Source organism: Helicoverpa armigera, chromosome 14 (genome assembly GCF_030705265.1).
Source record: "Helicoverpa armigera isolate CAAS_96S chromosome 14, ASM3070526v1, whole genome shotgun sequence".
NCBI classification, from domain to species: Eukaryota; Metazoa; Arthropoda; class Insecta; order Lepidoptera; family Noctuidae; genus Helicoverpa; species Helicoverpa armigera.
The window spans coordinates 8929818-8955067 of NC_087133.1; the positions used below are offsets into that span (position 1 = coordinate 8929818).

The 25250-nt window shown below is 35.0% G+C and overlaps 2 protein-coding genes across 2 annotated transcripts; both read left to right on the forward strand.

Moving 5' to 3' along the window:
* The first annotated feature begins 2986 nt into the window (after nucleotides 1-2986).
* Nucleotides 2987-19456, forward strand: LOC110373316 (uncharacterized). Its single transcript, XM_064037896.1, has 5 exons — nucleotides 2987-3289; nucleotides 11039-11147; nucleotides 11615-11761; nucleotides 16540-16711; nucleotides 18946-19456. Exons 1-5 carry the CDS (start codon nucleotides 3170-3172, stop codon nucleotides 19097-19099), a joined length of 702 nt encoding a protein of 233 aa, XP_063893966.1. The 5' UTR covers nucleotides 2987-3169; the 3' UTR covers nucleotides 19100-19456.
* Nucleotides 19457-22125: 2669 nt separating this feature from the next.
* Nucleotides 22126-24632, forward strand: LOC110373306 (uncharacterized). Its single transcript, XM_021330541.3, has 3 exons — nucleotides 22126-22285; nucleotides 22659-22908; nucleotides 24262-24632. The coding sequence occupies exons 1-3, from the start codon at nucleotides 22217-22219 to the stop codon at nucleotides 24480-24482; spliced, it is 540 nt and encodes a 179-aa protein (XP_021186216.3). The 5' UTR covers nucleotides 22126-22216; the 3' UTR covers nucleotides 24483-24632.
* The last annotated feature ends 618 nt before the right edge of the window (nucleotides 24633-25250 follow it).

Below are 25250 nucleotides of genomic sequence, written 5' to 3' on the forward strand. Positions count from 1 at the left end.
TGATGGCCTGTTTCCAATCAAACGATTTCAATATTTATCGCCAGAATAGATTTTAGAATTTGATCGAGATAGTGTGACCAATTAGACCAAGCCAAGTTGTGAATTTGCGATAACTCCAAAAAAACTGCATACACTGTCCTTCGCCTACTTACGTTAACCTCAAAACTAACACGACAAAGTAAACTATGAATCAAATCTCGGTTATTAGAAACCAGAAACAAGACAAGTTGTTATAACGGTCCGAATTTCGCTAATACCTATAAATAACCAGTCTTAAGTCACACCTGTATAATGTAGCTCAAAGAAATAATTAAAACATGTTTTTTGGGTTCCATATATCATTATCGAAGTATTAAAACGACATGCAGTTTGAAGTAAAGCGGATGGTTTGTACTAGTAGCCTGACATAGTTCAGTTTAAAAATGGAACACTTTTCTTATTGGCCGTTAATTTGGTTCATCAATCATGGTGGAAAATGGTGTTTATGTATAAGTAATTTTCTTGTCGCTGTGGGAACGCCTCTTGGTGGTCTAGACTGCCTGTATTAACTTGGTAAATACAACATCACTCCACAAGATTATATTTAGACCTAGTTTTTAAAAAGTATAAGAGATTTTCTTTAATTTTTGGTAAAAATGAATTAGGTGTATGCGAATAGCGTAGGTACTATAGTCTGATTTTTAATTCGAGTCAGTAAAATGACATTTCCAGTGTTGCACAGTTTTAAAAAAATAGGGTCCCAAATAAATAGTCATGTGGAAAATCGAGATTTTTAAATCGAGAATTAAAAGTTAGTCTAGATTACATTCATTTATTTATTTGTACATACATTAATTTTTTTAATTAATATCAAATTGGCTTTATATTAACATAAATATGTAATTTACGGAAATTAAACTGAAAACATGTAATTAAATATTACATAAAATACTGTTGTTATATTTTTTTTTGTTATTGGCAGGACTAAAATCATGACTAAACTTCTAAGTCGATCGATTGTGGAACATCACTATTGTAGTGGGTCACCCTTTTTTGTGAAAGTGACAGTTGCCCCTGTCATTTTACTGACTCGAATTAAAAATCAGACTATACACATTTTTGTAGAGGTCGATTCGTCCACTTTATAATTTACATTCGTGCGAGTTGCTTACACAAAAAATATAATTTCGCGATTGGCACTTTCGACCCTGTTAAATTCGGGCGAATAGACTACTTACTGAATTTTACACAAATACTGTCCTATTGTTGACTGACAAAATGACACTCTACTTCATAGTAAACGATTACCTCAATCACGATAATTAGCAATAAATAGCCAGTGGGCATTTGTTGAAATGGACAATAAACTGAAATTCGATATGCTTGGCAGTAGATAATGGTGCAGCTCTACTTTGGAAGGTCTAAGGTGAACAATATGAAACGCCTACTAAACCTAATAGGAATGTTGGCTTCATATAACCCAAGGCCACGCTTTCGATACATTTTTGTCCCCGGATTTTGACTTTTTTCACTTTATCTTAGTTACCGTTACCTCGATTAACGTTAACTAGGATAAAGGAATCAATTTAACTTATAATATTTGCATTAATTTACTCATAACTTTTATTTAATTTCAATTTTTTGTTTTCAATTACCGTGAAAAGGGTTTGAATCAATTATATAAAAAATATTTACAATATCGTCTGGTTTATTTTTGACATGGTACTAAAAAATTAATTTACATTGTTCGCTATTAACTGGAGATTATTATCTAGAACTAATTGTTTAACGTAGAATATTGTTGTCTATTAAGTGGAAATGATTATCTTGAAATTGTTTATGTCGAAAGTAACTAATAAGGTAATTACCTACTTTTAGTGGATTCAGGAGATTAGTGAAATAATATTTACCTACTTATGTTATCGACGATTGTTGTAGGTTCTGAATTCTATGTGTGTGTGTGAATAAAAGCCTTTCTGGCTGTCCATTGGTCGAAGTCACAATAGAAAGAATAATGTTGGTCAGGAACTTGTTAGCCGACTGGTTAAATTGCAAGTCTATCAATCAATATCTATGTAAGTATCTGAGTGTATATTGAGAAAACATATCTAGACATGATTTGGCCTAGCTATGTAAGATTCTTAAGATGACATTTTTAGAATACAGTAAACAGACTAGATTTATCAAAATTAAAAAAGCCAGACACCTGAATTATTTAAACAGTCTAGATTCCAAAATTATTCAAAATTCTAGGTTTTTTTCCTAGATGACAATTTCCATATTAAGTAGGTATATCAGACGATAAATGGTTTTACGTTTTATTTGACATTTTACATTCAAGCGCATTAATTTTCTTTAGAATATTGTGATCTATGGCGCTCTGAATTTGTGAGAAATACCAATATTGACACGTTTTTTGAACTCTCAATCATTTTGATGTCTGGTTTTATGAATAAACAATTTAAAATTAAAAAATCAATAATAAATATTAAGGTTAAGCAAAAGAGAGTCAGGTTGTTTTTGTTAGATTCTGTCAGCTATCTACAATTTTATATTACTCATCATTTTTAACTCTATTCCACGTGCAAGAAATCATGAGTGAAACTACAAACAAATGGCGAAAACTAATAGTCCTTAAACGCTTTTATGATATACTCTATTTGGTAATTCAAAAAAATTATATAACTATATTAACCAAAGAAACTACTGCTTACAATAATGATTCAACTGATAATTAAAACCACATCAAATCATTGACGAAATAACAACAGCAATTAGTCAATAACAAACAAACACGACCAATTAAAATATTCGTTAATACCCTTCCCGAATCCCTTTACTAACAACATTCCAAACATTATCTACCTACCATTAACTATACAAAATTCTTCAAAAAGGACCATTAAACGAAACAATAAATGAGTCATACTGATAATGGTATGCTGCTAGCATACCCATTTACTTGTGTCCCATACAAAATATTGATAACAATTCCCTTTTTGTTAGTTCGAAGCTGACTCCCGACATACTAAAACGTTTTAAACTTAAATAAGTCACATAACTCAATAAATTATTGACAGTTCTTAATAAATAAATCAAATAACTCAATAAATTATTGACAGTGTTCAATAAATAAGTGAAAAAGTGTTCTAATATTTTTCATTTTTAAAATAAAAATAAAGTTTTAAATATGGCAAAAGTGTTGTATTTGGTGTTGTTCTCGATATTGGTGCATATGAATTCAGCAAAGTATGTGGATAAAAGGAAATGTCCCGAAGTGAGGGCGGTGCCGCATTTCGACTTGCCTCGGGTTTGTACCTATTAGATATTAGTAATACATATAGCTGTTTCCCGCGGTTCCAACCGGGGTAGCTTCTTTCCTATGTTATTCGGAGATAGTGTAGCTTTCCATTAGTGAAAGAATTTTTCAAATCGTTTCAGTAGTTTCGAAACCTTTAGTACATAATATCGGTACATACAACGTAACTCATATGTTCCACAGCGTAGCATAGATGAAAGTCAATAATTCGCTTGAACAATTTTCGCTATTGCAGAAGTTAAACATACAGTTGAACTAATGCAATCAAAACTTATTATTGCACTTCACTGTTAAATTGTTCCATTTTGTTGCTATTCTATCTGTATTGATTGAAATTTTTAAACCAATAACAAACAAACAGAGCAAGAGTAGCCACATACTGCAAACTAAACAGTTGACCGATAGTTGACCCAATGGTTAACAATTTTTTAAAGGAAATCTTCATTCCAATCAAAGTTTTCAGTCGGTCTGATATCAGCTAAATAAGGTAAACGCGGGTGAAGTCGTCATGCCCCAATAGTCGTCAATAAATCTAAAAACTTTGATTATTTCTTTCTACATAACTTAAAATGGGCCGGTTTATATGTCAACATATTGTTGATAACATATTGCACAATTGAAATGACAACACGGGGTTTTAACAGTCATGGCATCGGAGATATGTTATTCGAAACGTGTGTGCTATAACAGAATCATTTTTTCTTGAAGTTCAGCTGTCAAAAGTGAAACTCAGCACGTGGTTTTGTGTTTTGATTTACATAACTCCAGTGGGGTCTGTGGTATGTTTCTTTATTTAATTAGATAGTTAAGTTTATTTCCTAACGATGTGATGTGCAATTTGGAATGATTTTAACATAGAAGATATATTTTTTTAATGTGACATCTATTGGTACTTTAAAACTCCCATTTGACCCAAAACCCGTCAATTTTAGAATTATTATGACGAGTACTGGGACATGCTCAAAAGTTGCACCTAAACTCGTCATAACGAGGATATTTTGTGTTTTACAGTACAAAATGCGAATAAATAGCTAATAACGGGACTTTTACACCCATTGTTAACTCTCTAGAACAAACATATTTAAGGTTTAGACTACATTTGTTGATGAAACTGCGTTTCTTTTAAGCCTTTTCTTAGGGGTATATTTTACTGTGCTGGTTTTTGATGCACGTACACATTCATGTTATTCGATTCAACTAATTTGTTTCTTAATGGTTAAATCCCCTGTTTTCTATAAGTATGCACTTATTCATTTGCCGCTGTAGGACTCCGCCATTCGATTAAGATCTACCGCTTTGGCTACAAGTAGGTCTACCACTTGCCTTTGTTTCTACAACGCTTGTATTACAATTTGTGGCAAGCAAAAATTGAATGTTCTTACACTATGCTTTATGTTCGAAATAACTGCAAGTGGTCACGCGTATTGTACCGCGTCTCCCTGACGTGCCTTGATAGCGCCTTTATAAAAATTATGTCATTCAACTAGTTTTGACGCAAAAAATATTAAAATCAGTTTTAAGAGGTAGTATAGCTTCCATCGCTGTCACTTCTTTGCTTGTCGTATTCGATATTAATGGGTAAAAAGTAATTCTTAAGTAAGATTTTTTACTTAAAATTGTATGTACCTAGTGACTGAAAGAAACTACAAGCAAGAGGGCCTTTTAAAAGTCATAGAAGCTGTAAATCAAGGGGCCACACCATCAGTTGCAGTAAGAAAATTTGAGACAACTTTAATGAAATGGTGACACAAAAGCGACGATTATCCTTATATTATACACTGTAGAAATGAACCCAAGGACAATCCCCGGTTCTGTGCTAAACTATTGCTAACTATGGAGGAAAACTACTAGGGCCATTGCGTTGGGATGTTAGTGGATTAGGATATAGGAAACTATAGGAACTATGGCACCTGCCGATGATAATGTATAAAATACATGTTAAAATGGCAGGTGGTGGCTCGCCAGCTCACTTACTGGGCCCCCGGGAATCAGTCACTGAATAGCAACAAGAGGGCAACAGGGACATGAGCCACTTACCACGAGGCTCCTACCCTCCGGGCAGAGCTGCTAACTCTGCTCTAGCGACTCCACTCTGACCGGCCGGTGAAGGCAAGCCAAGAGGCGGGAGACCTATCCCCCGTCATGCTTCACTCCGGCAAGCCGGAGATGGGGGACAGCATACTCTCCCTGGAGCACTCGGATATATAGCCCCGCGGGGTCGCTACTCCCCGTCATCCGCCTCAAATGCCCTATTATTGGGTTTGAACGCTTAGTTGTAATCATAATTTTGCATGCGCTAAGCAGTTCAGTAGCCTTATTCGCTAACTCCACTGACAGCTCGCAGATATCATCAATTGGTAAAGTGTACATCAGTAAATTGTCAAACAGCTATTTTCTTATTCGCTAACGCCAGTTACCAAATGAGATGACGTCATCAGGCTGATATCCGCCATGACTCATTTTGACAGCTGTTTCTGTATAGATAAACGTTATATTGCGATTCCGTAAGCCCAGTGGACATAATGGATAATGGATAAAAAAATAGAGCTGTCAAATTGTCAACGTAGTTTTGGCGTCAGCAACCGTGTAACGATATCCACCGATATCCACTTCATGCGATACAGAATACCAATGTTTTGAACTTATCGGTTGACATCAAAGTTCCGATGACAACTGAGGCCAGTTGACATCTGAGAATTCGAAAGTTAGCGAATAAGCCAGCAGAAGTTTTGATGAATGACAACCTTACCTACATATTTATGAATGTTAGTAATTATTTCGCGGAAAGCTATATAAATAAATGTGGCTTTTATTTTTTGTGAAACCTGAAATTTTACAATTTCAATATTTTAATAGTAATTATTTTACTCGTGCTACATTTGCACATGACTGCAGGGTTATTATGATTAAGAAAATATAACATTAATTTTATAGACTGATTTTGTGATTCCAAGCGTTTGATTTTAGGAATATAAATTAAAATGTAACTACGTATCTGTTTTATTGAATACCTGCTCTTCTAACAGATTGTAACCTGCTATTCTAAATAGGGATTTGGTTTTCTATCTATCTGTATGCTTAAAAAATTCAAGCACAAAAAATTTACATAACTTGAACTTTATGTTCAAGAATATAGAGTTCATATTAGCACTAAAAGTTGACGAGTACTGGGAATATTTGACGAGTATCGGTACAAATCAGACGACTACTGGTACAAATCGCCCTTTTTTTACTTTTTCCTTAATAAATACATAAACCCAACAAAATGATTTAAAAACATTGGTTACTCAGAATAACGAATAAATTATCTATCACGTCATGCAAAAATTGACATTTTCTATTAAATATTTAGCACACAGTAGAGCTTCAAAGTCAGTGATTTCCGAAATCCGACGACTATTGGTACGTTTACCTTACCTGATCTTTGTAATGTGCGTATTACCACTCATCTTCATACGGATTTATAAGCCCAAACAAACTATCGGCGTACTAAAAATCTGCAGGGTAGGTACTCTTAAAGCGAGTTTTATCATTTACAACATCTGACACAACTTAAGCTTTATGTACATAAAAACCAGTAGCTTTTATATAATGTTCAAATTCTCTTCACTGTTTGTAGTTGTTGCTGCGATAAAATACTCGCTTCATTTTGGACTACTAAAGATGGTAATCAAATGTAAGCTCATAAATCGCCGAAGCAGTTACCAACCATGTTTGCGCTCACAAAATACTTACTTTTGTGCTCTAATAAAACAAGGAATAAACTTCAATGTAAATTAAAGAAAGTTATAACGTAGTTTATTGTCAGCACTGCCCGAAAATTTGAGTAAGTAATAAGCCTGAGTTGGTTTTCATGAAAATTAAAGTGAAAACCGGATCTTTAAGAAACTTTGTTTTGCTTTTAGTTCGAAAGTAAAGTAAAATGTTGCTTGTTTGTTCAAAGTGAAGGTTAAGCATATACTAACATGGTAGGTAATAGTCAGTTTTTCAACAAGTTAATTTTCATGACTTCATACCAATTTAGCCAATTAGCAATTTCACTACCATGGTCCTAGAATGGCTCCTTAGAGTACCTCAAATTATTTGTACCAGTGTGGAACGAAGCATTTTTATTTGCAATATTAATATACCATGATCGCCTATAGTTCTAACTAAAGCTTTAATTAATAAAACCTTTGAGCTAAAAAATACAATTTTTACAGCCACGAATTTTAAAAATAATATAAAAATACTTGAGCCACGAAATCAGATGCTCTTGCTAAATCGACATTGTGTAAAGATGACTGATTACAAGCCCCTATGCCCAAGAACAAAAGCGATAGCTCAGATAATGCTTGCTGAATCAATTATTAAGGATCAAAGAAGATTATATAAAAGGTGCGATAGGACAGGTAACAGGTACCAATGAGAGGTATGTAGGTAACAATACCAGGTAAAAGACAGCAATGTAAAGAATTACTATTAGGAACTTAATAAATGCCTTACACCACAGTTGAAGTAATAAGTATAATTGAAGCTTTTCCATACGAAAAGCACGAAAGTATACCTAATGATTCAATGTGCCATAACAATATATTTTTTGAGTACAACATCATATAGAAAAGACGTATAACTAACGATATTTCCGTACAAACACGGAGCGATATGGAGGTAAAGTCCGCGCATGCGTGGGCAGCGGACGCGAGCTGATAAACAGACGCGACGCCGTTAATTTACTCAATTACTCACTAGAATCACATTATAATTGAAAACTTGCTATTTTACTTGATTTCAGCTATATCTTAAAGCATCAATTACTGAACAGCAACGACCTAGATTGGTAGTGTCAATTCTTATTTTCCTGTAAGGTTAGAAATGGTCTTCTTACCATGTATTAATAATATAATTCATCACAGGCGTAGATGGGATGATGGTTAACCGTGGGCAGTTGCTGGATCTAAGTATAATATAATCTGACTCATATGTGACTATTCATAAAAACTACCTATCACTGTCAAGTTTTATCATAATTCATAGATACAGTATTTAAGAGTGAAGGACTAAAAAACATTATACTTACATCCTTATAAACTTTCGCATAACATAATATGAGTAAAATTCAATGGACCCGTGAATACAATATAATATTATCGTCTAATGTAGTATGTTTAGCTTTATTTCGAGACCATTTATCTGTGATTTACGATTCAGTAAATATCGTTTTGCTGGGAATTTGTAAATATTAATGTAAATTCTGATTTTGTACCTATATCAAAATTATCAGTATTTCGTTTCCAGTACAATTGAGAGAGCAGAGGAGTTTTAGCCACATGCAGCTAATAATTAATTTATTCAGTTGATTATGTCCACTTTCAGAGTTACTAGTTAAAATATTCGGCTTACATTGTCTGCATAAACAAACCTTTATAATAGGTATTTATATTAGCTGTTTCCCACATTTCACTCCCGTCTCGTGACATCTTCCCGCACCTGAATAAAATATTGATTCTTAAAAGATTGCTTTCGGATAGTGAAATAATTTTTCAAATCATTTTGTTTCGGAGCTTACTCAATGCAAAACAAACATACAATCAAATCAATAATTTTTTTCTTGTCTTAGTATAGGTAAATTAATTCTCCTTCATAATATTATATTCTTTGTTTTATTTATACCAACTAACAAACTAAAGAAAGGTTCCCTAACGAAGGATTTGTTAGAGAGGGCGTGAAGTTGACGTGAAAAGGCTCCTTAGTTTCAATAGGGATATTCATCAGAGTGAGCAATAGAGAGCTACGGAAAATAATCTGATTTCTGTACCTTTTTCCCGACAAATAAAATAAGGTAAAGGTGTTACTAATGTAAGGGAAAAGGGAGTTGAAGGCAAACTTGACCTTCAATATTTTCGGACACAATTCTAGGAAAATGTATCATGTAATGGAGTCATTGTGTCGATGATTTCTTTATATTTGCGAAGTAACGTTTTGATATTTGTATCCTTAAATCATCTGCCATCTATTAAAGACATTGAATACTTCAATATCTGAGGAATCGCTGGTAGGTACAAATGTTTCATCTCACCAAAGCGGATGAGCCTTACTTGTGTGTACAAATATAGATACATAATTATTGTTCCTGTAGCTTCATAATTTACACTGTATTTGTATGAAATGTCGACTCTACCACTACTGAGGACTCCCGGCATAAGCATACAAAGACAATATGCATGTACTTATATGCATTTACAAACACAATGATGACAAACCCTCTTTCGCGACATAAAACATTCTACCCAGCTCCTTTTCAACTCCATACAAAAAATGTACCAACCAATTGATATCAACTTCACCAACACCGAGATTATCTTACTTACATAGCCATTCGTAACATCTGTTAGAACACATTTCCTATTCATGATAAGCAGATTAAATTATGACCGCCAGTAACAAGACGTATTGTTACATGAACAAGATCTGTCAGACAAGTGTATACAACCTGACATTTCAATACACATTTGCATATGAATACAATGATATGATATGTACCATGGAGAATAAAATGACTAGCGGAGGTGCCGGAGTGAAAAATCGTCTAAGAAAGTAGCTCGCCAAAATGCGGGTGAGCGGGGACGAGGAACGTTACTCATCAAAAATCATCCTCCTCCTGCCCTTATCCCAATTTTATTTGGGGTCAGTGCAGCATGTTATCTCCCTCCATACTTTTCTATCTGCCGTCATCTTCCAAGTAACATTCGAACGAGGAACTTTACTGATATTTTGTAATACCAAAAATTTTTGACAGATGTCTCAAAGATCCCGAAAGCCTCGTTAGTTCACTCGTGATTAATCGTTTTGGTGATTCCCACCACACGAACTTGACCTAGAAGGACCTGACCTACCTGCCTTATGGTATCTCCGTTCAACTTTCCTTACTCCATGTATGACGGGTATCACTTTGAAAGTCATCTGATGACTCAATGAAGCCACTTAGACATTTCACTTTCTATTTACAAAGGATAATGTTTTCTAATGAATTCATAACGTCTTTACATAATGATTGACTTTGAGATTTGAATTCTGAAATGTATGCAGCTTTCTTCCGATTTTAAATTGAAATACTTAAGTTTAAGCTAGCTTAGACGGTAGATATCTAAGGAGTATGGTTATTTTTTGCGTGTTTTAAATATAGAAAGTGAGAAGCAATTTATTATTTTAAATAATCCATGACGTATTATGTATGTAAATACGGCATTTATTTTATCATTCAAATGGTGGGGAAACTACGTAAGTTCAGTGACTCTCCCCCAAGTATACGATAGGAGGCAAAAGTTTACGAAAGCTAGAACCGAATATGAAATACGTTATGATCAAAAGCACCTCATAATATTACAAGAAGTTGCTTAATACCAGTTTGAATATTATCTATACTCCTATTTTTAATCTAAGAGCATCAATTAGTAGTTACCTATAATCGCTGTAATCTTGTAAAATACCTTAATACTTATCGATCGTTCTGTGAGAAGTAAGATATTAAATACAGTACAAGAATAAGAAAAAAAAAAACAAACTTCAATTTCACTAAAACTATATTAATATCTGAGCAACTTTTGCATCTCAACTTTTGAAACGCCTAACATAAAACTAATAGCAAAATCACGCAACACCGGCTCAGTAATAAGTTAAAGTAAGGCGCAAAATTGCCAAGCTGCATCAAGGAATATTGAAACTTATTGTAGAAAAATTAAAGTTGTTTTTTCTTTGCAGATGCTGGGAGACTGGTTTGTAGTGGAATATTATGCGAGTGCTGAAGAGGCTCTCTCGTACAGCTGCATGAGAGCAGTTTTCACCGAAGACGACCACGTTCCCACCGCAGGTCTATATATAACATAAAATACTACATTTTCCTTTGAAGTTTATTTGACTTTGAAACATGTGGCTGTTCGTTACGGACTTTAGATGTGCTTGTTAAGACTGCTTCATTCATTAATTTACATTTTTATTTTTGTCACCACGAGACGTGGAAATGAGTTGTATTGTTTGACATGTTTTTGTTTAACATTAACTTACGTTGTATTCACACAATCTTTCTGAAGTTTTATTTATATTAAGTCTGAATGGAATGTAATGGGTCCAAAGCACATGTATGTAATGTTTACCTATTTTCACCTCCTAATTTATTTAGCTAGCTAGAGCCAAATTCACCGCCAAACTGTTCACAAAAAAACAGACTTATGCTGTCGGAGAACTTGGACCCTTAATATCAATATGATATAATGCTTATAATTTTAATCGCTCTTTGAAGCCCTTTTTTATAACAAAAATTAATTGCTTACCTTACAGATGGTTCGATAGAATTCACGCCAGGAGTGACAATGAACTTCACGTACCGTTTTGCCGATGATCCTCTAGGAGAGAACTTACTGGGTAATATCACGTGGCGGGTGGACTTGAACGAGCCCGCACACTGGACGCATGCTGAGAAAACTTGTAAGTGGGGAGGAAAATAAAACATTGAAAAACAAACTCCTATGAGGAATAAATACGTTAGTAAAATCCAAGAAAATAAATTGTGACTGCTGTTCATTAGAGGCAGCAGACATTAATGCTTGTAACCATCATAAAATAAATATGTATGTAGCGTATGGAACCTTCTAAAAAAAACTTTCATGATCCCTTAATAGGAAACCACAAAGAAACCTGTTTATGTAGTCGATTAGAAATAGAAACCGTACTTATTAAATCGAGTACATATAATACGAAAGTTTCTTTGTATAGCAACTATTACACAAAAAGGAAAAAGTACATACTTAACTTGTCCCTTTTTTTCCTTAAACAAGACACAGAACGCGTACATAATCTGTCCCTTCATTTTCCTTATAAACAAGACACCGAATCCATAAACACGACTAACACAAGTAAATCTACCTTCAGGCTATCCCTCAAGGGTAACCATACTATTTTCGTACTTCGGGACTTTCCTGTCCTCTTCATAGGTATGATCCCCGGGTTAGTTCGTACGACACGACACTCATTATTCTTAGGGACTGTGTGACAATTAATTAAGATAAGTCCGTTGTGGTCGTGGTTTGAGGGTCTTGCTTTGAATTTGGCGATATGGTCATATTATTATTTGTTGGTTTATCGGTGAGTGGGTGTAATAGGCTAGTTTCCTAAAAAATAATAATTAGTCCGTCTTGTAGATTGTCCAAAATTAAGCGATACGTATTTTTTCTTTTTTAAATTGGATCAGAACTTGTTAAGATATAGCGTGTTAAAGTTGAGTGTGACGTCACAAGTTGCTACAATTTTCAGGACACTGTGACGTAAAAGGCCGCCACTCCTAATTTTTGAAGTGTATTATCTTTGTCATTTTATGTTTAATTAAAAAAAGAAAAATATTTTTTGTATACAATATTTTTTGATTATCTAAAAAGCGGACTAAATATTATTTCATTATTTCGACCCTGGACACTACCCTATTAGAGGAACATATCGACGGCTCCTAAGTATACTGAGTCAACTATACTTTTAGTAACTTTACAGGAGGGCGATAAGAAGATCAAATGGTTATATTTAAATTGTTAATACAACCATGAAAAAAAAACGAATCGTAGTGAATTAAATATAATAAAGCCTCTCATCTGTACACAATAAATTTCATATTATTTTATTAATTTATGAGATATTCTAGATATACTAGTATACGGCGATTACCTATTTGTCTCTTAAAAATGGATCAAGTACCACTTATATTTTTATACGTCGCATTATTGAATCTACGTTATAAACAAAAATTACTTTACAAGTGTGGCAAAAAATATTTTTATTTACTTATTGGATTTTTTGTATATTATATTGTCTGTCGTGAATTTATTTTTTGTTAAAATATAATAAGTTGACTCACTGTACATGGGCATAATTTCAAAAGTGAACCATACTTAAATTGAGTCAAGTGTGGTATAAAATAGTTAATTTATCAAAAACGCCTTTCATGTTTAATATTTTAATCAAAGAAAAATTCAAAACGGTATTGGCAACATAAGCACAACTTTAGGATCTATAAAATTAACAAAAAATTACAAAAATCAACAATAATCCTTAATCAATAATCCTTATCCTTAGTATTTATTGCTGAGAATAAAATCAGTCTCAAAAATTAACTTATGAGCTAAGTACTTAATAATTATTTTATTATTCTTAATAATTTGTGTTTTTTCTTTGCCTAGATTGTTTTTTTTTCCTAGATAAATTATTAAGTACTTAAGTTAATTTTTTAAACTGATTTTATTCTCAGCAATAAATACTAAGAATAAGGATAATTATGTGCAGTCATGTATGTAAAGCGAGGGGAAATTGTGGAATCTGAGGGAGTACAACTCTCAGATTCATATAAATACGTGGGTATGGCGGAGGGTTTAGGCATCAATGTGGCTGTCATGAAACAGTAATTACAGGAGCGTTTCTTTGGCTGACTGAATAAGGTTCTAAAAAGTTCCTTATCGGGCGGCAACAAGCTTCGCGCCTTTAATGGTTGGGTCATGCCAGTCCTGATGTACTCCTTCGGAATACTCAAATGGACCCAAACTGAATTGGATGCCCTGGATAGGAGAGTCCGCACACTGCTGACCGAAGAACGAATGCATCACCCACGATCGTCGGTGATGAGACTGTACATCCCACGGAAATGTGGAGGCCGAGGCTTTTTAAATGCAAAGACTCCACAACCGTGAGGTGTGCAGTCTCAGAGAATATTTTCTCAAAAACGACGTGGGTATGCACCGTGATATGATAGCAGTGGACAGAGGACTCACCCCACTATCGTTGGCAAAAGAGAACTGGCGCAAACCTGTCGTACTAACTAACTACCCATGATCGCAAGGAGGTATAGCAGAGCAAACCGCTACACGGACGCTTCTTCGGGGCTCTTCATGGCCCCGATGTAGACTTCAAAGCATCCGTATCTTGGCTACGCTTCGGTGACCTTTTTGGAGAAACCGAAGGGTTTGTATGTGCAATTATGGACGAAGTTATCCTGACGAATAACTACCGGAGAAATATCATGAAAGACGGGACGGTTGACATATTTCGGGCATGTCACCATCCGGGTGAGTCTATCAGACATATTATATCTGGTTGTTCTCGTTTGGCTAACGGTGAATATTTGCACAGACATAACCAAGTGGCCAAGATCATCCACCAGCAGCTTGCCCTGCAATACAACCTTGTAGGTACCGTACTACAAGTATGCGCCCGACCTAGTTCTCGAAAAGGACCATTATCACGTTGTACTGGGATCGATCTATCATCACTGACAGGACTGTTGTAGCCAATATTATAAGCCTGATATAGTGGTGATAGATCGCTTAGCGCGCCGCGCGATGATAATCGATGTCGCCGTTCCGCATGACGAGAACCTCGTGAAAGCTGAGAATGAGAAACAAATAAAGTATCTCGACTTAGCGCATGAGGTTGTCGCCATGTGGAATGTCGACACGGCTGTTATCGTGCCGATTGTCGTTACGGCCAATGGTCTACTAGCCAAGAGCCTCGACCAACACCTCATGAGGCTCTCGTTAGGCGGCTGGATCAAGGGACTGATTCAGAAGGCAGTACTCCTTGATACGGCGCGTATTGTGAGGAGGTTTCTGTCTCTGGGACCCTAACCACCGGTACCTTGGACCCTGTGCCCGATATCGGTGGCAACCTATTTTTAAATGTTTTTTTTTATTTTTTAATTAATATTTAAAAATGTAACTTATATGTTAAGTAAGTTTAAGTTAGTATTAATAATTATGATTTTCTTTAAAAAAGATTAATGAACATTATCACAAGCTTCAGAAGTATTTTCTTTATTAACGTCAGAATTAGGTATCATATTTTTCATTCACTAAATTAATGATTTTTCGAGACCTAGTACTCATCACCCCTTTCTATAAAATTATGGCTCTAAATTTAAATAAGAATAACACAGAAAAGCAACTATTTCTTGATAACAAAAAGCACTTAATAACGTACGCACACCCCGCTGTTACGCCGTATACTGAGTCAGTTTGAACTTGCACCAAAGCGAGCGCATTCGCGTCCCACGTATATTGGTAGCAAACACTTGACTCAGTTTACTAAGTGCAAAATAAATAAATTACTATACTTGATCGAGTATACGCTATTTTTTCTTAGTTATTTATAAAGATAGAATTTTTTTTATTTTACAGGTAAATAGAAAATGATTTAATTATTGTTAATACACAAAAAAGTGCAATTCGCAAAATTTGTTAGTTGACTCAGTATACTTAGGAGCCGTCGATATACATGTATAGTATACATAATTATAATAGAACTATATTTCCTATCTTGCTACTGTTCTGTTTCCCGAAACTAAGTACATACTTCTCGTAATTGGATAAAATACAAACTTTGTCACCCGGTATAGAGTAGCTTCCCAAACGTGAAAGAATTTTTCAAATCAATTCAGTAGTTTAGACCCTTCGGTGCCTGTAGGACATAGGTACAAAGAAACAAATATTTCCTCTTTATAATATGAATAGTTAAAGATAAAGATTATTTCTGACTCTTTCAGAGAAGATTTAAAGAATGCTCGTTCAATTTTGGAGAAAGCTTCTGTAATAAGAATTTGAGTGTGTACTTACGTTATACAATTTTCAATATCCTGAGCTTATTGATCATGTTTGATTATGTAGATGCAGCCTTTGGGAAACACGTTGAACGTAGACAGGCTATGTATTAGCTTTAATGTTTACTCTAAAAGCGAATTTTAAGTAAAGTAACTTTTGATTAAAAATGTACATCGTACTTAGCTTAGCTCCTATATGAGATTTTTATCGCTTCGTATAACGATGTGTATAACGATACAATATCTAAATATGAGTTCATTGATGACCAAGAATTTGTCAACATAGTTGAAACTGTTATTTGGTATATTTATCCTGCATACCCAAAAGTCATTATCAGCCTAGCCTATTCCCAACTATGTTGGGGTCCGCATCCAGTATAACCGAATACAGCTACCAGCCTCAATTGTTTACATGGTGCGACTGCCTATCTGATCTCTTCAAACCAGTTACTATGTCAACTCGATCCCTCTTGATCAGCCTTAACACCGGAGCTTAAATAAGGACCAATTCTACTCAAAAGTTGTAATAAAATTCCTTATTGGTCTTCCATTCAGCTTAGCTACGACCTAAGGACTTCAGATTAGGACAGTACTCAAAAATCTTAGTAATATATTTTTTTGTTTGTTCTTCCAGACGACGGCATATACAACACATACGTGTTAGACACTGAGTACAAGACCTGGGCCCTGCTCCTCCACTGTGCCGAGCAGACGGAGGGCGCGCGCTACTTGAGCGCGTTTGTCCTGTCACGGACCACCACGCTGCCTAAGAACGTGATGGCTTACTTGAGAGATAAGTTGCCGAGGTAAGGAGATATTCACATTCTACACATACGTGTTAGACACGGAGTACAAGACCTGGGCCCTGCTCCTCCACTGTGCCGAGCAGACGGAGGGAGCGCGCTACTTGAGCGCGTTTGTCCTGTCGCGGACCACCACGCTGCCTAAGAACGTGATGGCTTACTTGAGGGATAAGTTGCCGAGGTAAGGAGTATTCATCGTTTATTCAATTCTATAATATACAGTAAGGTTGGAGTATAAAATAGTAAAATCAATTTGGATCCTGTAGGCGTAGCAAAGAGTTTTATGAGTATGTTATGAGGGAAAGGTCACAAAGAAAACAATGATCAAAAGTAAAGAATCTGAGCTCTATTGACCACAGTGTAATACTATATGAAAAACCTCGGTTCCCAAGTCGTTTTACTTTATAGTTGGTATTTAATTAAATGAATATGGGTTTTAATGGATTCAAACTAAAATGGCATACCTATGCAAAAAAGATACTATACTATGCTTAAATACACGCGCAACCGTATATGTATAATCAGGATTTTCTGCTATCTCAGTAAATCAAAACCAAGTTTGATCCACATTCAGTAGGATATAGGAAATGATCAGTACATCCATTCTCCTTTATTTATTGACCGTAACGTCCTAGTTTCCAAAGAGATACTTTTAAATTAATAGTATTGGGTGCTACTTAAGTAGTTCTTATCCTGAGCTATAAGTTATACTTACGTCTGGTGTTGGAAAACTTAGAACTTTTAGAAGAAAAAGTGAGTCAAACTCCTTAATCTCACGTACAGAAGAACTAAGTTTATAGGTCCTGTACTTACAAAGATTTTTCTTTCTTATTTTTCTACAAATATAGCAGGAAAATATTTCTTCATTTACTTATCTTTTATCTATTATGTCCTAATGTGAGCTGGTAGGCTGGCATGTGTGTTGGGTTGAGGAGGTCAGATAGTCAGTCTCCCCATGTAAATCACTGGTACATACAGTACTCATCCGCGGCCGATTAGATTAAATGCCGACCTCAACATAGTTGGGATAAGGCTAAGCAAATAATGTATCAACCTGCTGTCTGACCTTAAAAGGTACATCTTCATCATATCCAGCTCACTAGGAAAGTGGATCGGAAACCCTACCTACTAACACTTATGTTTTTATTGAGATTACATGTAACACGTAATAAACAGCTAAGTAAATTGCATGTGCAAATGATAATGATTTTGTAATCAATACGTAGATCATTTGCTATGCTTATGCCTTGAGCTGATGCTGCTAGTTATAAGGTTTTAGACAAAAAAAAACATACATAAAAGGGCTCTTCCATTTAACCAGTATTGGTTACTTTGACAAATAATTAGTATTTTATTTCTGAAATCACAGATTTTGGTCTTCTTTAAAGTATACATTACGGAGACTGAAAATTCTATAGGTACTGAGAGAAATTCAATATTTCGAAAGTTAAGTAGAATTAAGGACAGTAACTCTGTCTATCTTTCTGCCTGTGTGTTCGGCCTTCACTTCAAAACACTGAACTGATTTAAACGGTTAAAGCCTGAGAAATTTTTATCCGAGCGCGAGAATTGCACTCTCGAACACGTGTTGAACGACGAAGAACAGATAACTAGTTCTAGAATACACAACAATACAGCTTTTATACACACAACTATATGAATGAAGCAGGATATTATAATTAACAGCAACACTAAACAATTACATTATTATCAATGGCTTCGTGTGACAATCAGCCATTCCTAACAAGGTCTTACTTTCATCAGAGGCTTTCCCACGATGAAGCGGTATAACATGTAAATACGTGTAACAGTTAACACGACAGTTTAACTTACCTGGTATAACCTAGTGTTTATTGTCTTTAGTTAACGAGGGTTAGAACGAGCTACAAGTTAATTAAGATGTGACTGTAACTTATTATATCTTGCGCTTCAGAATTTTATTTGTAACTTTACTAAAAGAACTTGATTTCCTTTGGTATCTTGACAAGAATAGTTTACATTAAGAAGACAATTAATAAATCTATTGGGTACATAAGGAGGAAACAAGAAATTGTGTATATCTGCTTTGCTTTGACAAAAAAAATATAATAGCTTCTGTACACAAACCTTCCAATACCTACATGTCTTGCAATACATCGCCTAGCATCTCCGTCTAATAGAAACCTAACCCAAATAATGTCTTTCCATTAATTAAGACCGATGTCAAAATTGTACTAAATATTTTTTTTCAATTACAGATACGATGTAGACATCAACTACGTATTCCCGATTCCTCATAAGGATTGTTCCACCAAACCGCCAAGGTTTGACTACTCACCAATCCTCGTAGAAGTCGGCAGCAAGGTACCCAAGAAACCAGGAGTCTCCTACAAAGTAGCCTTTGGTCATTAAGTCGTAAGAAGAAAAAAATTTAAACTATTGTAAAGAAAAACAGTCATAGATTTTGTTTTGATGTTCAACTATTTATATTTGTATAAATATGGAAGCCGATCTTTTTTTGTCTCGATAGGTCCCTGCGGCATACTTAGTAAGTTTAATATCTCATCTTAACAATAAGGGCTTACAATAATTCTATGCAAAAATTAGAATATTGCGAGTAAAAATATATTATGTGACCATAAAGTGCCTTGAAAGCTTCAATGACATAGAGAAAGAAAGTATTTATTAAGAATTTGAATATGTATATTACTAGGTGTATAAAGTAAAGCAAGGTTTTAACATGATGAAACAATAAAATATATTTTTGAACATGGGTTTTTTCTCTTACTCCCAACACCTGGCCCAATGTTTGACAATTCTATAGTTAGTAAAGTTTTCACTAATAAGCATGTCTAATGCATTGTTTGTCATAACAAATTAGTTGGTTTGTCGTGAATCCTCGACCCTATTAGTTTATCATGGTGGACAAAGTTGGGGAACAAAGGTGCGTTAATGTAACTAAAACAAATAAAGACAACATTGATATTTTCAAAGAAGGATAAATCTGACCATGACACAAATAAAAACGCAAAGTAGAGCACCTTATCCAACAATTAATAAAATTTTATATTTCAATGACAACAAAAAGGATTTAAACAGTTCCACAGTTCAATGATGATTGCAAATTCAATGTTAAGAATACTTCAGAGAACTGATAGGGCATGCATTGTTCCGACGCATGATTAGTATGCGCAAGAGTTAACGTCTATACACAGGACAATAAACGACCATACTTATGTTATGACATTCAAAGTTGACCGTGTCTAATGGACCTGATAATACCCAAGCAAAATTAAAACATGAGACCGTCATTGTTGTATCGTTAAAGTAGAATTCCCACTGCTGAAGAGACATAGATTAAAATTTATATTTATTAGCAATTAGGAAAATGAAGGCTTACAAATTGAAAGGAAATGTAGTCTGATCAGTTGTTAGAAAATTTGTATTATTAAATTAATGATTATGTAAGTATATCCAGATTTTTACACTTTGGTAATAAAATAACAATTTCTTAAATACATGACTCTAACAATATAACAGAATGTAAAGAAATTAATAACTGTCGGTCTAACCATGAAATATAAGACAGTACCATAGTATACAACGATATATTATCTATACATATAATAAAATGATAGGAAAGTCAAAACTGTACATTGAATATTTTTTTAAAAGAATACTTGGGGGGTGATCCATAATCGATTCTGAACCCAAATATGTAGTTTTTAGAATTTTTGTCTGTATGTCTGTTTATCTGTTTGTCTGTATGTTTGTCCCGGATAAACTCAAAAAGTACTGCATGGATTTAAATCAAATTTTGCATGACTATTACCTGGGGGCCGGTTCAACACATAGGCTATATATTATCACGCTATCAACCACGGGGGTTGAGCAATGAACGATTAAATAAACGAAATTGGAAATTCTATATTGCCCACGCAGACGAAGTCGCGGGCAACAGCTAGTGATATATATTATGATACTTCAAACCTATATATATATATACTTATATATATCTGTATATCTATACCTAATATGTAGATGGATTTTCATTAAATCCTTACTAATATTATAAATCGGAAAGTGAGTTTGTTTGTTTGTTTGTTTGTTTGTTTGTTCCGCTTTCACGCCGTAACTACTGAACCGATTGCTTTGAAATTTTGCAGACGTAAAGTTAGAAGTCCGGATTAAATAATAGGGTACTTTTTATCCCGAAAAAAATAGATATTCCCGAGGGAAACCTATTGTTTGCTTGATGGATGGATTGTAGATGGCGCTGTGTGTCGTTTAAAAAATGATACGATAATGAATCCTCGAAAATGAGGAATTCCCGAGGGATGACGTACAATTTGTTTAATCGTCTAAACTGTTTTTTTTTTACATCTACTTATATATTGCAAACGAATATGAACATACGATAATGAATCCTCGAAAATGAGGAATTCCCGAGGGATGACGTACAATTTGTTTTATCGTCTTAACTGTTTTTTTTACATCTACTTATCCTGAAATAACTATAATTCAACGAATTACTAATTGGTATATGTATTAGTTAAGTTATTTAGTTCTTGAGGTATGCGATAGATGGCGCTGGGTGTTTTTAAAACGTGGTAACGATGTGTTTTTAAAATACGTAAGAAGTGGAATGATAGCTTTTTAAAACGTGGTGACGTTGTTTTTTTTTTAAGATACGTAAGAAGTGCAATGATATCTCGCGCTTTAACCTGTAGCTCATTGTTCAATCGCGAGCTTCCCGATAGCTCGATAGATGGCGTTGTGCTTTTCTGTATCGCGGTGTTAAGGTTCGCCGCGAATTAGTCTTCTTAATGTGTTTTGAAATCAGTGGGGCCCAGTAGGGCCAGGGCCAGCCGGGGCTGCGGGTTGTTCGAAAGAGTTACCGCGGCCCTGGTATATAAAAGGCTTAGGACGGAACACGACAATTTTAGTCAGTAAGAGTCTGACACTCCCTCACCGCTGCTAACCCACAGCGGGAGGGGTCTTTTGATGATTTTCTTATAGTTGTGATTTATACCGCAATATAACCGAATTCCACGCGGGCGAAGCCGCGGGCGGAAAGCTAGTAAAATAATAAAGGCGTCTCAAAAGTGAGCACTTCACGCTGCCATTCTAGACATAGAAGAAATACCACCTACAATTTTTAAACCTGAACGCAGCAACGGCCTTTGCCGGCAGAAATAGTGATTAAAAGATTGATTGGAACCAGTATTGAATAAAGATCGGCTGCAGCTAAACATGCAGATAATCATCTGATTAATGATAACAATCTTCAATTTAATCACATTACAGCCGGATGTATGAAACAGAAAACGAAACTTAACACAAAGTATGAAAACAATGACAAAAACCTTATCGACCCTGAAGTAAGTATCGTCGTTAACGCATATCCACTGAAAATAATGGATATATTCTGTGGCAACGTATTAGTAATTCAGGCGTCTTGCGCAAAAGGCTTCGTTATAAGTATGAAAGGAACTGAGCGCACGTTTTTTTCATGACAACATCACAAACATGGGTGAGGTGCGAGCGTGTCTTTATTTTTCTGTGATTCTCCTGTGCTTCCAAATTTCTGTATCGAAGGTTCGTATCAATCATTTATCTATGAAATATTTCTTTAGTGCAGTTTTAGAGGATATTCTTATTCTCAAGTATCTGATGAAATGTATCCACTTGTTACATCAGGGTGCTGTTCATTTGTGCGGTATTCAAATCCAGTCGACAGCTTTCCATGAATGAAAGATTTTGTAATTGACCGAAGGAATAAAATTAAAGGATATGAGGAGTTTTACAGGAATCCTCCAAAACAGACAATAGAGGACAATAATTTACACAAACTTTCTGCAAGAGGCCGGCTGATCGAAATTTTTGCCGACTTTATTTTAATTTCTAACATTTTAAAACTTGGACTTACCCCTTTTACTGGATGATCATCAATTATGAATATATTTTTCAGCCCTTCTTCGGCACCAGATTTTGGTGCGAAGTTTTCTGTGAAGACGACGATGTCTCAGCTTCAACCACCACCACGGTCAGTTCCGGAGACTACCTGGATGATTTCTGTGCCGACTGTCCTCCAACTAGACGACCCAGACCTCCGACTACAAGGATGCCACCAATGCCTGCGAATGTATGGATGCCAGGCGCCCCAGGAATGCCGCCAGTCGGTCCAGGAAATCAGGGACCTGTTAATTATTTCGTGATTCGTAAGTATTAGAAAGATGCTATTTACTTATTTTATTTTACTTTTTTTTCGATCACGACATTCTCATTGGGTCTGATGACCAAGACCGTCTAATCAAAATCAATACTCATAGAGATTTTGGGAGTTATGCATATCTCTAATCTAGGGGAGATTAGAGATGTGTATTTGGACTATTGCGGTCAATCCCTTTGCTAGCTGCATTTATAAATCTATCGACTTAAGTTAATTGACACTTCACACAGAGGTACCTTCAATGCGATACTAATGAAGACTAATGAATGCGATTTTTATGAATACTCTGACTTTACATACGAGCAGATTATTACATCCAGGACATCGATCCTGTGATTATCGTGATGGGTCGGAAATTGTACAGCTTGTAGAAGCTAGAAGATGTAGTTCACCAACCCTGTTAGCTTCGCAATCATCTGGAACTCTAAACAAGGCCTATTACGCTTAGCACTTCTATAAAAAACCATCAAGCATGAGTGATTGATAGATTGTTTGTAACACACATTACACATAGCTGTCGGCAATTACCTTACGCATTTGAACGTTCGTGTTTCAAACAAAACGAATTCTTAGGGTACTTCCTTCTCATTATTGGGTGCATTGGAACTATAAAATAAAATGGAAGTGGATATCACGGAGGAATAAATTACTTATTTTAATGGTTTCGCATGAAGTTAAAGTTCCGCTAATTTCTTGTGATCGTTTTTTATTCGTGATTGATTGATTTGATCAAGAGCTGTTTTCACTCACATATCCTATTCCTCCATTTCAATCCGTTTTACCACAGAGCAAAGAGGACATTTAAACTTTGGTTATATTTTAAATGCGTGAAAAATTAAATCATAGGTAAACTTGACCCTAAAATAACTACATATGTCAAAACTTAAAAACAGTGGATCTAATGAAATCGATCTATCTAATACTATCTATGTTATAAACCTAGTGACAATAATTGGCATATTCCCAAAGCTAAAGTCCAAGCAACAGTTGAATGGCAAACTATATTCGAGCATTCCCGGGCTTTACCCGTCTTGGCAAGAACTGTGGTAACGTTATAGATACCAAGTTGTTCCAAAGTCTATACAACTGATATTGATGAATGAAAAACTTCTTAACTTCAAGAAGATTTTCATCACTTCACGTTCATTTTATTTGACCCTGGTCACATTTTCACACTATTTGACAAGCATAAAATTCTAAATACATTTATTTTGACTTGCTATTATTGTTATGTAAATGTTCGTTCGGCTCAACTATTCTTCATTTGCCATGTGGTCTATGACATTGAAAATTGTCTTCTAAGAATTTTCACGTTTCTCATTTTTTATGCCTTCAATTTCAGCTCCTCAAAGCGGCGCAAACTTCAGTATGGCACCGAATGGAGGCAACGGTTGGTGGAACATGGTCTTCTCGCCTTACAACCCTGCTGGTCCTGCAGGTCCTGCAGGGCCTCCTAGCGCTACTCCTGCCCCGGTTCCAGCACCAACGACGGCTGCAGCAGGAGCTACTCCCGAGGCCACAACTGCTGCAGCTACTACTGCCGCCCCAGCCGCCAGAAAGTGATTTGTACTAATTGAGATTGTGCCTTTCTTAGTTCATAAGATTTGCTTCAGTCATTACGATGATTGAAGAGTTATTCGTTGTTTGTTATCATTGAAGTTTTGAGGGTTTCTGTGTTGTTGGGGATGTGAAATTGTTTTGATAAACTCAATAGAGCAATACCAAAGTAGCTGAAATTATCCAAAATGAACAAATATTGTACAAGACTCACGTGATCTTGTCTCGTGATGATTATGAACTTATTCCAAATCCTGAACCTCTGAAATATAATTGGAAATTATTTACCAGTAATAGGCTTGCTATTATAGCTTTAGTTAAATTCAACTATTATGCATTATAATAGCAAGTTGCTTCAACTTTATCGATGATTTCACAGCTCTTAACAGAACACTCAAAAATTGATAAAATTGTCGAATCGGAGTGATGATGTTACCATAGAATAATTTATGTTTGTTAAAGTAGATATTATAAATTTAGCATGTAGTTGTAACAGTATTTTCAAATTTTAAGTAAAAAGACCTAGAAATATTTTGAATTTGTGCATGCTCGAGTAATTTTGTGTACAACATTTTATTTGTCCTTCCTTTTATGTCCTTGATGATACCGATTCCAGACAAAAGTTAGTTTAAGAAATCTTTCACAAAGTTAGAGATAACATATCTGTACATTTTTTTTTTTCAAATAAATGAAGTTCATATTGAAATCAGTTTTTTTTATTTTCTTCTTACTCTGAAGGATCTAATATTGTGTTACAATTTTCATAGCTATGAA